General features: G+C 37.7%; 1 protein-coding gene across 3 annotated transcripts in view; it reads left to right on the top strand.

The window, feature by feature from the left end:
• Nucleotides 1–15306, top strand: part of CBL (cystathionine beta-lyase) — a 261669-nt gene that overhangs the window by 163947 nt on the left and 82416 nt on the right. For all 3 annotated transcript variants that reach the window (XM_089416084.1, XM_089416085.1, XM_089416083.1), the window contains exons 11-12: nucleotides 1243–1350; nucleotides 1596–1698. In XM_089416084.1, coding sequence (XP_089272210.1) covers nucleotides 1243–1350; nucleotides 1596–1698 — 211 coding nt within the window. The remainder of the gene's footprint in view (nucleotides 1–1242; nucleotides 1351–1595; nucleotides 1699–15306) is intronic.

The raw sequence follows: 15306 nt of genomic DNA, 5'->3' as shown, positions 1-15306 counted from the left end.
ATCTAGAATCTAGCATTGGATATAATTATTTTATTGGAGGAGGTTTTAAGCTTTTCTTCTATATAAGATGAGCTCCTCCTATTGTAATGGTTGGAAGAAGAATACTCTCTCCTGGTCTTGTCCTATGATGAAAATTTATTGAATGGCTATGTGATTGTGGAGTTTCATCTTACATGTGGCTGTCCATCCTTCATGATTTGCTGGTTTATGTTGCTGGAGTATACACAATTATGTTATAACAAGGATCTCAAGTAGGGAAGCCAGCTGTTAAGGAAGGAGCTTTGGATGAGGTACATCCTATCTTAGGTCATTGCCGATTTTACTTTCTAGTTGATGCCTCTATGTTATGCCATTTCTGTGAAAAGTTGCATGTTGATTTTCAGCTAGCAGGTAAGATCACTCTTTATCATATTGCATGTGCATACAAGGTCATCTTTGAAAAAGTCCTTACTCATTAATTTCCAGTCATATAAAGCTGCCAGTACTAGAGATTTTCTGCATGGTTGTACGACATTAATTACTCCATCAACCACTCACTTTTAGTCCTTTTTGTTGCTCTATAACTCCACATGCCCTCTTGGAATTTTGGCACTAGTCTTGACCCATTGACCAACCTTAAAAACCAATTTAAATGATCATACCTTACAATGAAGCAGAGCCAGTTTTAACTGACAAGAGGAGGGTTTGTGGTGTGGCACCGGAATCCCCCTTGAATTACCTTTACACTTGCACCAATCTTTGGACTTTAGACCTCAAATGCAAGAACAATTGGCAACTTATTCTTTTAGTCCCATTGACCTACTTTTGTGTTCACCTGTAGGATATTTGTAAAATTATCTTATTATTACCAATATGTAGTCTCTATGTAGAGGCCATGGAAGATATATTCCAGTATCATGCTTTAGAACATTGTTTTGCATATATATTATGAAATGTGATTCTAATTATGCCATATCCAGCTGTATTGTATCCAAATCTATCTAAAAGGTTGATGTATCCATATCCATGTTCCAGTAACTTGGGTTTTAACTTTTAAGTATCAGCTTTGTATTTTATGATGACTTCCATTTTTCAATTACCTTCCCTGTCAAAGGTAGTTATAACATGCTGTTTGAAATGTTTAAAAAAATTAAATTTGTAGATTTAAAAGATTTGTTTTGATTATATGCTGTTAACTTTGTCGGACAACTCATGTGGTTGTGGGTCCTATTTTAACTATTTCAAGATACTATGGTGTTTCAGGAGAATGCAAGGAAAATTGCAGAATTTTTGTCATCTCATCCTCTGATTGAGAAAGTATATTATGCTGGCCTTCCTAGCCACCCAGGCCACAATTTACATTTTTTGCAGGTATTATATATGATGCATTGAAGAGACTATAGAGACAAGTTGCTTGTTCGATCTGAGTCAAAACCTTCTTACTGGCCAGTCATTTTCTATTTCATTTTTACATGATGTTATTGCATACGTTTTGGGGAAGTGGATCAGTTTCATCCATCCCGTTCTTTGCTGTCAAGTAATCCATTTTGGAGCACGAAAATAATAATGTAGAATCTTGAATACTAAGGGATTTATATTCTGTCATTGGATGTCAGGCAAAAGGAGGAGGTTCAGTTCTTAGCTTTCAAACTGGCTCTTTGGCTCTTTCAAAGCACATCGTCGAAAACACAAGACTGTTCAGCATAACTGTTAGTTTTGGTATATTCTTCTCCCCTATGCTATAAGTACTGGTCTTCTTTAATAAATCTCCACGTACTCTGTTGCACACACTTGTGTCAAAGCATTTCCTACCTTGCAGTTGAAGAGGGGAAAAGATTGACAATGATTCATCGTAGCAGTAGTAACTATAATATAAAGCAAGAAACTATAGAACAAAAATCAATATAGACTAGAATTAAATTTTGCAATTGGCAGGGATTAGCTAAAATGTCGAGGATGTTCTTTAGGGTTAGGTAAAGAAGTGAAATAAACTTGCAGAATTGGATGGGCTATCACATACGATGCAATTATTTATTTATTTGTTGTATACTTTTCAAAGTCACTGTTAGAACCATAGAATCAGTTTGAGTTCTTATATTTTAATTTGAGAGGAAGAATGTGTTATGAATAAAATATATATAAATAATATAAATATAAGTAATGAGGATAATTGTAATAATTATTAGTTAATTAGTAATTAGGCTGAAGAGTCATGTCTAAATGAGACATGACTCTCCATGAAGAGACACTTGCTTGGTATATAAGCAAGCCTCTCATTCTCATTGTATCATTCTTATTCACACATTTTAATATATAATATTTGTATCTTCATGGATATCTTTATATTCCAAGTCTTTTGGAGTAATTAATCTATAGAAGGAACTTTGTTCGCTTCATTTGGTATCAGAGCAGTTCGATCCTTTGGCCGTTGCACAAAGCTCGTTCTCCGATCCAAGTCTTTGACTGTTAAATTCGTCAACCTTGTTGCCGTTGGAGCGTTACGGTACAAGATTTTGGAGGGTCTTCATTTTCGCTATCAAGCTCGTGGCCACTTCAAAAAAATAAAACTAAAAAAAGAAAAAGAAAAAAGAAAAAAGAGAACAATACCTACGACTCCTGTTGCCTCACCGTTGCTGCAATCCACACTGGAAATACGGTCGCATAGTAGTCGACCAACGACCCCCATAGACGTAGCCACTCCTGCAACCGTCCACCCACCATCGACCACATCGACAACCACAGTTGTAGCTTGGGTACAAGCGACGTTACCAACGACCACTACAAACTGTCCTGTAATCGAATCCATCAAAGTCAGCGATCGAAGGAAACCACAACCACTGCTGCAACATTCTTGCGTGTCCGCCATGTAGTAGTGTTATCAACATCCAATTCTCCACCATTCCGTTGCCTTGCATTCTGACAACGACCAAATGGAAAAAATAAAAATCATCTACCATTGCGGTCACATCCGACAAGGAACAATAGAAAAAGAACGACCATTGCTGCAGCCACATCTGACATCGACAAACAATCGTCATCGTTCAAACACTCCCTGCAACACGCCTCCATCCCCTCTATTGCACGACCAACGTTCTCAGCGACATGCATAGCTGAATGATATTGATGTTAAAGCGCTCGACGAAATTGAAAAACACCGATTTTTGTTACATAAATCCACACCTATGTGAAGCGCAGACCCTATTGAAGTGCATAAACACAGGTCTGCGGGTATTCCAAGTCTGTTGGTGCAATAGAAAATTGAAGGGTTGCTCAAATTGTATGGTGAACATCGTGACTCTGTCATATGAAAAGACGTGACCTTTTATATTAAGTGTGGTGACATCATAAAAATTTATAATAAGTGGGACTTTTATATTAAGTGGGGTGACATTAAAAAAAAAGTTATCAAGGGAGTAATTAAGTATATAAAAAGGACCAATTTATTATTAAAAGAAAAAGCGAAACTATTATAAGATAATAAAGTTGTTTGAAAAGGGGTCTTAATATAAAGAAAGACATACATATATAGAGGGAAACAATATAAAGGAGTATTTTTTTAATAGAAAAAAAAGTATTTAGGTTTTAACAATCCACATTAAAGGAGAATATTTGAAAAATATATATAGAAAAAAAAGGATTTATTTAAAAAAAAGTGATTTAAAAAGTATTTAATATTCAAGAAGCAAAAATGGAGTCTAATACAAAAATGAAGGCCATAAGATTCCCAGAAACCTTACCCAAAGACGGTAAAGCATTATTTAACATTAAAGGGATTCTCGCAAGAAAAGATGTTATTATTTCTATTTCTCTGGCAAACGATGCAAATTATATAACACCTAAAATCGCAAACCAATTAGTGATCCCAGAGTCAAATATAACTAAAAAATTAGACTTTTTTGGCAATAAAATATATGACATAGCCAATTTACAGTTAAACATTGAAGATTATACATTTGTATCACAATTCTCAGTTCACACCCTATGGAACAATCAAGGTGACATTATTTTGGGATCACCCTGGATGGAAATGGTAGGATCTGTCATCTTAAATACGAAGAAAAAGTTTCTAACATTTTCTTACAAGAATAAGAAAATAACACTCCAAGATGTTACACTGAAACCAAATTCAGTAACGCCAGAAGATATATCAGATATTTCAAAAGTAATTTCTCAAGAAGGAAAAAAAGTTTTACAAAATATGCAAGGAGAAGTTGACAAGATCATTGCTAACAAAAATGAAGAAGTTTCTCGGCTTAAAAACCATAGTGAAAAATTATTGACGCAAATTAAGAAACTTAAGAAAGATAAGAAGTCATTAGAAAACAAGGTACAACAACTTATCGAGAAGGAAGCATCAAATGTAGGAATTCAAGTTGACGACAAAACAACGAATACCGATCCAATGAATATGACAACTCAAGAAGACAAGTTAGTTGAAGAAACAACACACTTAGATGTTGCAGTTCAAACAATGAACATCCCAAGTGAATGTTCCATAACCAACTCAACAACATCTTCGCCAGAAGAAAATATAAAAATTGCCACATGCCCAATAAGGGAAAGTCAAACCAAAAAAGTACCCTATCGACATCCGAATCATGAGAGTAGACAAATCAACCAAGCTACGTATCGGGACTATTCAGACCAGAAACAACAAACTGATGTTCTAGAGAATAATGATGTAACATCAATCCCGTCTTATGCTGACAAGTCGTTACAAAATTCCAGTGATCAGAATACTACACAGAAGATTAATCTGGGATGGTCTGATCCCTTCTCAGTGCGACAATTTTGTTTGTCACTTAGAAGATCATATCAGCTTGTATCGACGAAGATGATTGTTCCGAGAGAGAAAGTCATTTGAAGCCGAAAAATAGATCAAGCCTTTTTCATCGACAAGCTTTGAGGACAAAGCTTTTTGAGGAAGAAGGCAATGTTACAAATAAAATATATATAAATAATATAAATATAAGTAATGAGGATAATTGTGATAATTATTAGTTAATTAGTAATTAGGCTGAAGAGTCATGTTTAAATGAGACATGACTCTCCATGAAGAGACGCTTGGTATATAAGCAAGCCTCTCATTCTCATTGTATCATTCTTATTCACACATTCTAATATATAATATTTGTATCCTCATGGATATCTTTATATTCCAAGTCTTTTGGAGTAATTAACCTATAGAAGGAACTTTGTTCGCTTCAGAATCAAGTTTAAAATGATCTCTTGTAGAAATGTAGAAATTACAAGTTGTCACCACAGATAATTATCCGATGTTAGTTATTTAATGTTTACTACTGTTCATATGAAAATTGTATCATGTTGGTTATATTTTGTTTCTCATGTTTTATGTCCTGTAACATTTTTGTTGGTATAGCTGAGTTCTTGTTTGTATGAAAGAAATCAGAATGGGACTTGTTACCCACCAAAATGGGTAACCCCATAGGAGAAAGCTTTTTCTCCTATTTTCTGATAGCCAGCCAGCTAGTGGCCCCTGGAATTCACTTCTTGATGATGATATGGAATATGCCTTTTTCATCTGCAACAACCATGCACCTGTCACCATCCGACATTCCTCTTAAATGAAGGTGGGTTGCTAATCAACAAGTACTTTTTTCATTTTGCAATTGGGTGCTTATACTTGATGTTTTGGGTATTTAGTACTGATAAAGGGGTGATTTGGAAAATTGACTGATCTTGATTGTAAATTTGTTCTCTCACTTTACCAGGGGGTTAATCTTTAACCCTAGTCCAGTGGGACCTCCCTTGAGGCCTTAAGAATTATAGGAGGGGCACTACTTGGAAAACCTGGATTGAACTAAGATGTTCATTTTCCTTTTCACTATACTTTACACGTTTCATGTCAAAGTATAAGCCCTCTTTGGGTCTAACTTATCATTGGTTCATTGAGATTTGGCACCAACTTATCCACATGTTTGAGTAGGGTTGGGAAACATTGCCCTAGAGGTTGATGCAACTAAAAGAATGGAAAAGCATAATATGACCACAATGAAATAAAAAGAAAGTCAAAATGCAAAAGATGGTTTGGACATAAGTTAGCACGTGGGCAAAAGCCTAGTATGAGCTCTACCCTCATTAGCCATCGGCCGTTTCGTGAGCACTTGATGCTCTATCTCACCAAAAGGAATCCTTGCATGTCCCAACTTTGATGAGCAATACACTGCCTCATCGAAAGGGGTAAATTAAATGCTATATCATAAAGAGAAAGCTTTGATCCTTAAGCTATGCACCATAATACAAAGCATTATAAAAAAAGAAGTAAAATGCACACTAGGGGGTGGAAAAAGTAGGCCGAGTAGGGTAACTCTTGCATCCATGATTGTCCCCTCCATTACATCTATACATTCATGATGTAGACTCCTATCAGCTAGCTCGTTGACCATGTCACTTGGCCATGAAGCCTCTCCCCTTCATTGTCGCTCATTTTCACCAACACCTATTTTTTGAAGGGTTAACCTTGGGAATGCCACCTTCCCCTGGGGGTTGGAATCACCTAATAGGGTTGACTATTAGCCACCCCTACCAAGGTAGCAAACACTTTTACAGGACTTGGTTTAGTTAGATATTGGAAGGTGATCCAAATTTGAAGTATTAATATGCTCTTGACATACAAGTTTTGTCCACTTAGATGCTGTTATGATTTTAGTCTCTAATGGATGGTCACTTTCACTTGAGTTTAAGTTAGTCTTGCCAGGTAGCCCACAATAGCACAGGTCTTAAGGGTACCAACTCCACAGGTACCTAGGCCCTACAAAGGGATTGATGACTTAGTAGATGCAATGATGCATATTTTGAGCAAAACATTGAAACTTTTGATGACTTGAGTAGTTGAAATGTATCTTAGACCACCCCAAGGGCCAGAACGTTGGGCTTCTCTTGCCTAGCATGGAGGATTCTTGATTATGTACAAGTGGACCCAACATGCCCCTAGGTTGACCTTGACACTACTTGATGGGCATGCCGTGATCTAGGTCCCAGATGAGGATGGACATCCTTAGGATGATTGAGGAGGGCTTGTTGCACATGACAAAGCCTTAATGCTTGAGAGAGGAGGCACCAAGTTGCTCACTTGGCACCCATGGAGATGACGTGGCACCCACAACTAGATTTTGGACCATTGGAGTTGTTTTGATGCATAATTTGGGAATTTTCCTCAAATGGAGTATGACCATGATGCTTAGAGACATTTTCAGCCTTGACTTTTCCTTGATGGTGCATTTGGAGCCCAAAAAGGGCATGATGTCATCACATTTTTAGCCCTATGGCTCACACGTGTGGGCTTATAATGGAAAATTATGTTGTAAAAGCTAGTGAGTTGGCTTGTAACCCAAATTTACTTATTGTCCACTCAAAATCAAACTTGTGTAGGGGCTTCTTAATTAGAAATTAGGTGAGGTAGACCTCATATAAATAAAAGGTTGCCTCACTCATTAGTTTATCATCACTTGTGGATTAATTCAACATCTTTTGGAATTTTGGCCTAGCTCTTGTACCTCACTACTCTTGTGGAGATGTGATCTTTGTGGATTTTTGCTACTGAGGACTAGCCCTTGTTGTAGTGACCATCTTGGGATAAAGAAGGATTGTACATTGATATCTTGTGAGTACTTTTCTTGTTGAATATATTTTATGACTATTGTATGCAATGTATCTTGCTAGGGTTTCTATATTCCATGTCCAATCTTTATATGAATTTTTTAGTTAAAATATTGCATGGTTTAATTAAGAATCTTGAACTTCCCTTGAAAATCTCGTAGTGAGTTATTTATTTATTTATTTTTTATTTTGTCAACACTTAATTTTATCCCCGTATTGGATGATATCTAGCTAGGGTTTTTGACTTTTACCCTTACTTCCTTTCAGGCTTTGATATTTCTATAGTAAAATTTCCCTTAGATTCCATCACCTTAGTAGTTAGTAGGCACTAGCATCCATATTGATGGTAAAAAGTCAAAAACATCAAAATCTCTTCTTTTCTTCTCTTCCTAAAATATCACCCATGAAATTTTGGCCCTTCAAGGCAAGCTGCTAGGGTTAGGGTTTGAGGTCGAATTCAACTAGGGCATGAACGTTGAGCTGGTTGGAGGACATTCTACCTTGTTGAGCCTTAAAACATCAAAATCTAACAATTGCATGGTTGGAAATCCCTCCCTAAGGTTGACGTCATCAACCCTAGGAAATTCTAGGGCTAGAAAAACCCTAATTCTACACTAAGGCATCAAATTAGGGTCAATTGAAGGTTTGTGGATCTTGTTGTTGATTATATCCTTATAACAAACCTTTTCTCTCTCCTTGTATGCCTAGTTGTGCTACTTTTGAATCATACATCAAAAACCCTAGGCTACAAGTCCTTTATAGGCTGCTTCTAAGGTATGCTATTCCTTGTCTAGTAGAATTGAGCTTTGTCCTTAGCCTGAGTATCTTGGGTTAGCCTATTCAATTGTCATCTTTGAGTCTCAAACAAAGAACATCCTTTAGGTGACCTAAACTAGGAAGCCTCTCGCGCGGTCAAATTCCACTAATTAGTAGGAGGTGGATTGTTGAGGACGTAGTGTCATCCACTTGTGAGGCATCTCCCAAGACCTGCTAGATTTTGAGGCAACAAGAATACACTTGCATAATAAATATTGGCTTTTGAGATCAAGTTATGACATAGTGTACAAACATCTAGAACAAATTGTTGTTACAAACAACAATTTTTTTCTTGGTTATACTTTGTTTCTCAAGTTTTATGTACTAAATTGTCCATTTTACTTGCATACTGTAATGTTCTTGTTGATTGTATGAATATGAGTTATTGTGAAGTTTGAAGACAATGTTTAATGTGATCTACCTAGTGGCATTTTCATTTGACATGTCTCACTTCTTATGTTGCATTGAACTTGTGTACATGCCTTAAATTGATGACTATATTGGATCACTTGAGCCCCTATTTGGACAATGTACATGCCATGGATATGACATGAATTTAGCACTGCCCTTTTGGAGGGCATTGAGGGGCTACTTGCACATTTAATGGAGTCCGTCCCACTTCTTTTGGAGGATGTGGTGGTCACTTTTGAGGTTGTCACACCTTTTAAGAGGGGGCATGGCACGTTTTGAGCAGGTCATTGCAGTTGGAGGATGAAATGCTGGAACTTTGGAGGGAACATTTCACTTTGGAACCCCTATACATTGCCTTTGGACATCATTTGGGTTAGTTAACCACTCTTTGGAGACCACACGTGCCAAACATGCGAATTTAACATGTTTTTATGGAGGACATCTTGGCATTTGGGCATTGGTTACATCACTTTTGGAGATATATTGGGGGTATTTTGACTCATCCACTTTTGCATCTTGGATATTTACGTGTTGTGACCTTATCTCTAGGGCTTGTAAAGAGATAGAGGCATTTTTATATTTTCTTAGGGCTTTATACTAGGAAAATATGAGAAGGGTGCTAAATCTCTCATATAGATAAGGCGAACACTTCTCATTTGGATTCATTGTTAGAACTTGTGGAGAACAACTACTTGTCTACTTTTCCTTTCTTTCTTTCCTTTATATTTGCTATGGATGGATAGCTAGAGTGACTTCTTGAGGAGATGTTTTGTGGATGACGTTACTACTTTATGGATGTACACTAGAGTTTATAGATGAAAATAGTTTCTTAAGTGGTCTAACTTAATCCTGTTGGATTTTGTTTATGGATGATTATAAGTGTAATTGTACCTCTCTAGTGATGGTGATGCTTTCTCCTCATATTGCTCTTGGACAAATCCTTTCTTTAAAACCCTTGGAAGATTACTAGTGGAGTATCTTCCCTTGAATTATCTTGAAGTTTGTAAAGTAATAGGTGGATCTTCTAGGGTTTGTGGTGGACAACCTTAGATATCACCCTAGATCTACTTGCTTCCTCTCAAGGGATTCTTTTGTTGACCCCATATGCGCACACCCTTGGCCCCAGGGGAAAAAGAACAAGGTAGGCACTAGTCTTCTCCCAACCTAATCAACCAGATTTATAAATTCAAATTCCATTTTCGTTTTTGTGTAAATTTAGGATTTTGTTTAGCTTACATTTAATTTTAAGCCATCAAAAGACCTAAATGTCTAGGGCTTTCATGCGCAGTTCTGACCTAAAGTACTAGGGTTTTCTTGGATGCTTGACATAAAACCATTTTATTACATAAAATTTGCCTTACTGATTTATGTTGTTGTATAACTGGGGCAGAAATCTTGTTTTAGCCGGTTGTTGTATTCCTTGTAATTTTAAAATCTAGCCCTAGATTTATTCAATATTTCAGCTCTATTTTCTACGGGTTTATAACTCATTTTGAAGGCTAAATTGTGTTGTTGCTAGAACTTTTTTACGTTTGTAATTTCCTATCTTTTATGCAAGTTTGACAATAGCCATTAGTGATTTTCAGATTTTTAGTGGTTTAGCGATTGTTTTGCATAATATTGTTACTTGATAAACCCCCTAGATCAGCCCTAGAACACTTCAAACCAAATTTAGAATTCACCTTAATTGATTTCCTAACTTCTAATGTGTTTCATCCATTCCAATGGTGGTGATTTGGGTAGATACATAGGAGACCTTAAACTTGATTGTATTTTGCCTTAGGAAACCCAAGTCCTAAGAAGGAAGCCTCCCTTGTGTTGGACTTATGTGGGAAGTTGTTGCTTAGGTCATAGTGGCAACACATCTAATGTTCCACTAGTATAAGCACCTTTTTGTTGAGAAAGCTAGGGGCAACTAGATTAGGTTATTTCTCTTACTTTGATAACTGCTTGTGATGTATTTTTATTTAACTTGATTAACTTCTTTTTCTTGATCATTATTGTGTTTTCTATCATCAAACAACTACAAAACAATGAAGATCAATGACACTAGAGTACACAAAATATAGGTTGCAAGCCAGGGCAAAAACCTCTCCTCTTGAGAGGAAAACCCACAAGAACTCTTCTCTTCTTATAGAACTTCAAATGACGAATTGCAAGACCTAAAGCCCTTGTCAAAAACCCCTCCAAGACTAAGCTAACTTTCCTTCTTGAAGAGCAATTTTAACCTAGTAGCTTCTAACAACTTTGACCTGGCAGCGTCTAACAACTTCGACCTAGCAACTTCCAACAACTTTGACCTAGCAACTTCTAGCAATTTCGACCTAGCAGCTTTCGACAACTTCGACCTAACAACTTCCAACAACTTTGACCTAGCAGCTTCCAGCAACTTCGACCTAGTTACTTCCAACAACTTTGACTTGCTCAACAACTTCTTCAATTTCGACTTCCCCAACAACTTTTTCTGTAACTTCAACTTGCCCAATAACTTCCGCAATTTCGACTTCCCTAGTAACTATTTTTGCAACTTTGACTTTCCCAACAACTTCTGCAATTTTGACTCCTCCAACAACCTATGAAACCGTAACACGAGAGAGAGAGAGGTCCAAAACTTCAATTTGCTTTTCTTCTTCTTGTCCTCGATTTTCATCCTTTTCTTTCTATCTTACAACTTCTTTCTTCTGGAGATCGAACTTGCTTATATCGCTATTCAAATGAGGTCGAGTTCCTTCTTATATATAGGCTTCTTAGGAGGTCGAATTGTTGTCCATGAGGCAGACTCGATCCCTTCTTGTAGGCCAACTTGTTTGAAAAGGTCTTGGAGGGTCTTTATGACAGTTTTGGCTCTACAAAAAAAATCTTTACAAGATACGACATGCCCAAAGGGGTCTTACATGTATGATAATGACTCTTTTGACTTCATAATTTTATGACAATCCTAGAAGCACTCAATGGGTGCTTGACCTACAAATAAATTTATCTTGAGCATGAAACCCATGCATCAAGAATGACAATAATAAATTACTTTTCTCTTTAATATCAAATATATAAAATCATGATTACAATAGATGTTATGAAGATCGAACCTAGTTATATATTTCAACACTCCATCTTAACTAGAAAGGTATTCATAATACATACATGGTACTTGGACATTCTCATACTAAATAATTCTCATAAGAAGAGTTAGATTGGTAAGTCATCTCATAAGCTATTTTCTCAGCTTATACCAGTGCATCTCTTCATACCAACCAAGATTGTCATATAGCAAGGCCTTGACTAACAACTCTATCGCTCCACAAGATTAGATTACAATGCTGGCGAGACAATGATTGATAGACACCATCATTATTGTCTCTTAAGGCACATACCCCACCTGGATGTTCACAAGGTATGTCCTTCTAGGACAATTCTTGTCTTGGAGTAACACATCCTCAAGGAATTTCCTCTTCGACTACTCTTGCCTATTGGATACCCTACCACATCTTCAAAGAGTATTAGAATCAACCTCAGATGCTTACACAATCCTCCATTCTTTATTCATAACATGAAGACAAGAATGATGTGTCTATCTCTTCCTCTCACATAGGGAGGATATACTCATTCCTATAAAAGGAATATACCCAAGTTCCTTCTTACCTAGGAACTTTGCCAAGCTCCCTCTTAATTAGGGACTTGCTTCCAACATCAACTATTAGCTCTTTGGTGGAGATCATGGTACTATCAGCTGCTAGTGGGGTTCCTCCTTTCGATGTCATGAACGTCAACTTATTCATCATGGAGCCTTCATCATCTAGATCTTCTTCGTCGGGCATTGACCATCTATTCCATCACTTCCCTTCAACGAAACATAGTGTTGAACCTTCATGTCATCCTTTCCTTCATTGGGAAGCGACCTTCTAGTCCACATCTAGCGATCCTTCATATAACTACCTCTTCCAAGGATCTTCAATCCAATCTCATGAGTACTGTTAATTTTTGTACCATCGGATGTGTTCTAGTCACAAAATTTGGTTGAGAGGTTAGAATACATGAGATCTCCAAAACCCAGAAATCGTTTCTGGAAATCCCTCCTAGAAATGACTTAATTAGATTATTAACCAGTTTTTAAATATTTCCTAAGTCTAAACTTAGGGAATATGGTTAATTAATTAGTATTAATTAAGTCAAGGTGAGAATCATCTAGAAATTCACACGGATCGATCCAAAGATGATCCTAGCCATTGATTAAGTTTAATCTTGGCTGTTGGTGCTCTAAAAATGGATTATAAGAGGAGATCGATGTGGTGATGGAGAAATCACTTGGGACACTTGAGTAGTTTGATTTCTTGGCAGATCGATTTCCAGAGTAGCAGCAGTCAATTGTTGGAGAGAGCTAGAGATCGAAGCAGTGTGTGAGGGGCAGAGATAGTGAGGCTGGAGGAAGTATTCCAGATCTAGTGAGTGCATTTGCAGAGAGGCAGAAGAGCCACAGAGAAGCTGACACAAGGGCTGCGCAGTAGCTTCTAGAGGCAAGTTCGATTTGCTGAGAAGGAAAGACGTCTTCAGTTCTAGAGGCCGGGAAGGAGTCCCAAAGTGCTGGAGAAGCATCTTTTTAGCCAGCAGAGGGCAACATGACTTCATCAACGACTAGTCAGAGGTTTGACGTCTAGTAGACTGCCCAGTACAATGTAGAGGCAGACGCAGAGGGTCAGAGGGCCGAGTTTTATGAAGGCAAGTTGTGCCGAAGATTACCTGTGGGGGAAGGGAAATTCCTTTCAGTAATTTTGCCTAGATTTTCTTTCTATGGATTGCCAGTTTCATGCATCTAGAGTGTACTTCGATTTTCAGTGTTGCATAGTAATGAAAACCCTCACTGTTGCTTTGGTTTTCCTAAGTTGGGTTTTTTCGAGGACTTTTGTCCAAAAATAATTGTGTTAATTTTATGTGTGTGTGCTAGAATTTCTCAGCTTCTAGCGTTTTATTTTTTCCGCAATTTTATTTGTGAAGGTTGCAGTGTGATTAATTCGGTATTTGTCGTAGCAAATAAATTGTTAAATTAATTAACAATTAGGAGACTTAATTCCAGTTGCTACAATAGGATTCCAGTTTTCGGAATTTTCACATGGTATCAAAGCACAGTTGATAAGCCAGAGTGCTTAGAAGCGAAAAGAAGGAATTTCGCTGCTTAGTAAGAGTAGCAGGTGGAAATTCCCAAGGGCAATGCAGTGTTTTGCCAGAAGGCCGAATTGCTTGAGGAAGTTCAATTTTTCCGAGAGGGGCAGAAAAATTCAATCCTTCTAGATCGAGTGATTCCAGAGGCAAAGGGAGTAACTCATTTTTCGTTGGGCAAATCTCTAGCTAGACACAGAGGGATTTGTAGTAGTTCGCTAGAGTAATGCCAGCATCGAGGTGGAAGAGAGAAAAGCACACACAGTAGGGGGAAAATTTCTCTCAAGGGATCTCGAGTCTTAGAGATCTAAAATTTTCTAATTCTAGATTGGTAGTTGCTGTGAGAAGATTTTCTCACTCTAGAAGGGAGTGCGAGTAACAGATTCAACAACCGAACAGAGGGATGGTCGTACGAGATTTCTCCAGTTTGGGTTTCCAGATTTTGCAACTCTACAGGGATGATCGTACAAGATTTCCAGAGAAGGTCGTACGAGTTAGCTAGAATGCAGATCTGGGTAGCAGATCGACTTCCAGTTGTCGAAGACACTGGGGGAAGTGCGAGTTGTCTAGTATGAGTTGCAAAGAAAGGAAGGGTCCCAGCCAAGGACTAGGCTCGATAGGAGATAGTGGGGCACCAGATCGAGGTGGAGGAGGACTATGAGACTCCAGTGTGCCAGATGGACAGGATCCTTGGGAATCCACCTCCTGGATCATTACCTGGCTACGAGGACCCACAGTGTTCAGTAGTAAGATGGATCAATGGCGTTGTTGCAGTTAGAGGCCGAGTGATAGTTGCAGACTAGTAATAGTCAGATGCTGGGGAGTGCAATGCATATGGCACAATGTAGAGTGTAGCGATGCAGATCCTTCAGTGACAGTGCAAATGCTAGTAGCAGTTAGAGACTCGAGAGATAGATGCATCGTACTGAACACAGTTGATTCAGTGTTTTGGATGCTTTTCAGTTGCAGATTTTGCAGTTGTAGCAACAATAGATGAGAGGGAGTTTTAGTACAGATGCAGTGTTGGAAGCAGTTTGGTAGCATCAGCAACAACATAGTTGCAACGTATATCAAAGTTGAGCAGTGGTTGGTGGGTAGTATGGTCAGATATCAGCAGCGTAACAGGAGATGGTGTAGAGACAGAGTGTTATGGCAGGGTGTGCAGCACTAGGACACATTCCTCACTAAGAGGGAGTGTTAGTTTTTGTAGCATCAGATGTGTTCTAGCCACGAAATTTGGTGAAGAGGCTAGAATACATGAGATCTCCAAAACTCATAAATCGTTTCTGGAAATTTAATTAGATTATTAACCAATTTTTAAATATTTCC

Source organism: Pinus tabuliformis, chromosome 3_2 (genome assembly GCF_031772625.1).
Source record: "Pinus tabuliformis cultivar Carrire ecotype Pingquan chromosome 3_2, CPIR1, whole genome shotgun sequence".
NCBI classification, from domain to species: Eukaryota; Viridiplantae; Streptophyta; class Pinopsida; order Pinales; family Pinaceae; genus Pinus; species Pinus tabuliformis.
The sequence above is the reverse complement of the archived record's forward strand: the minus strand, read 5'-3'. Positions and strand labels throughout refer to the sequence as shown.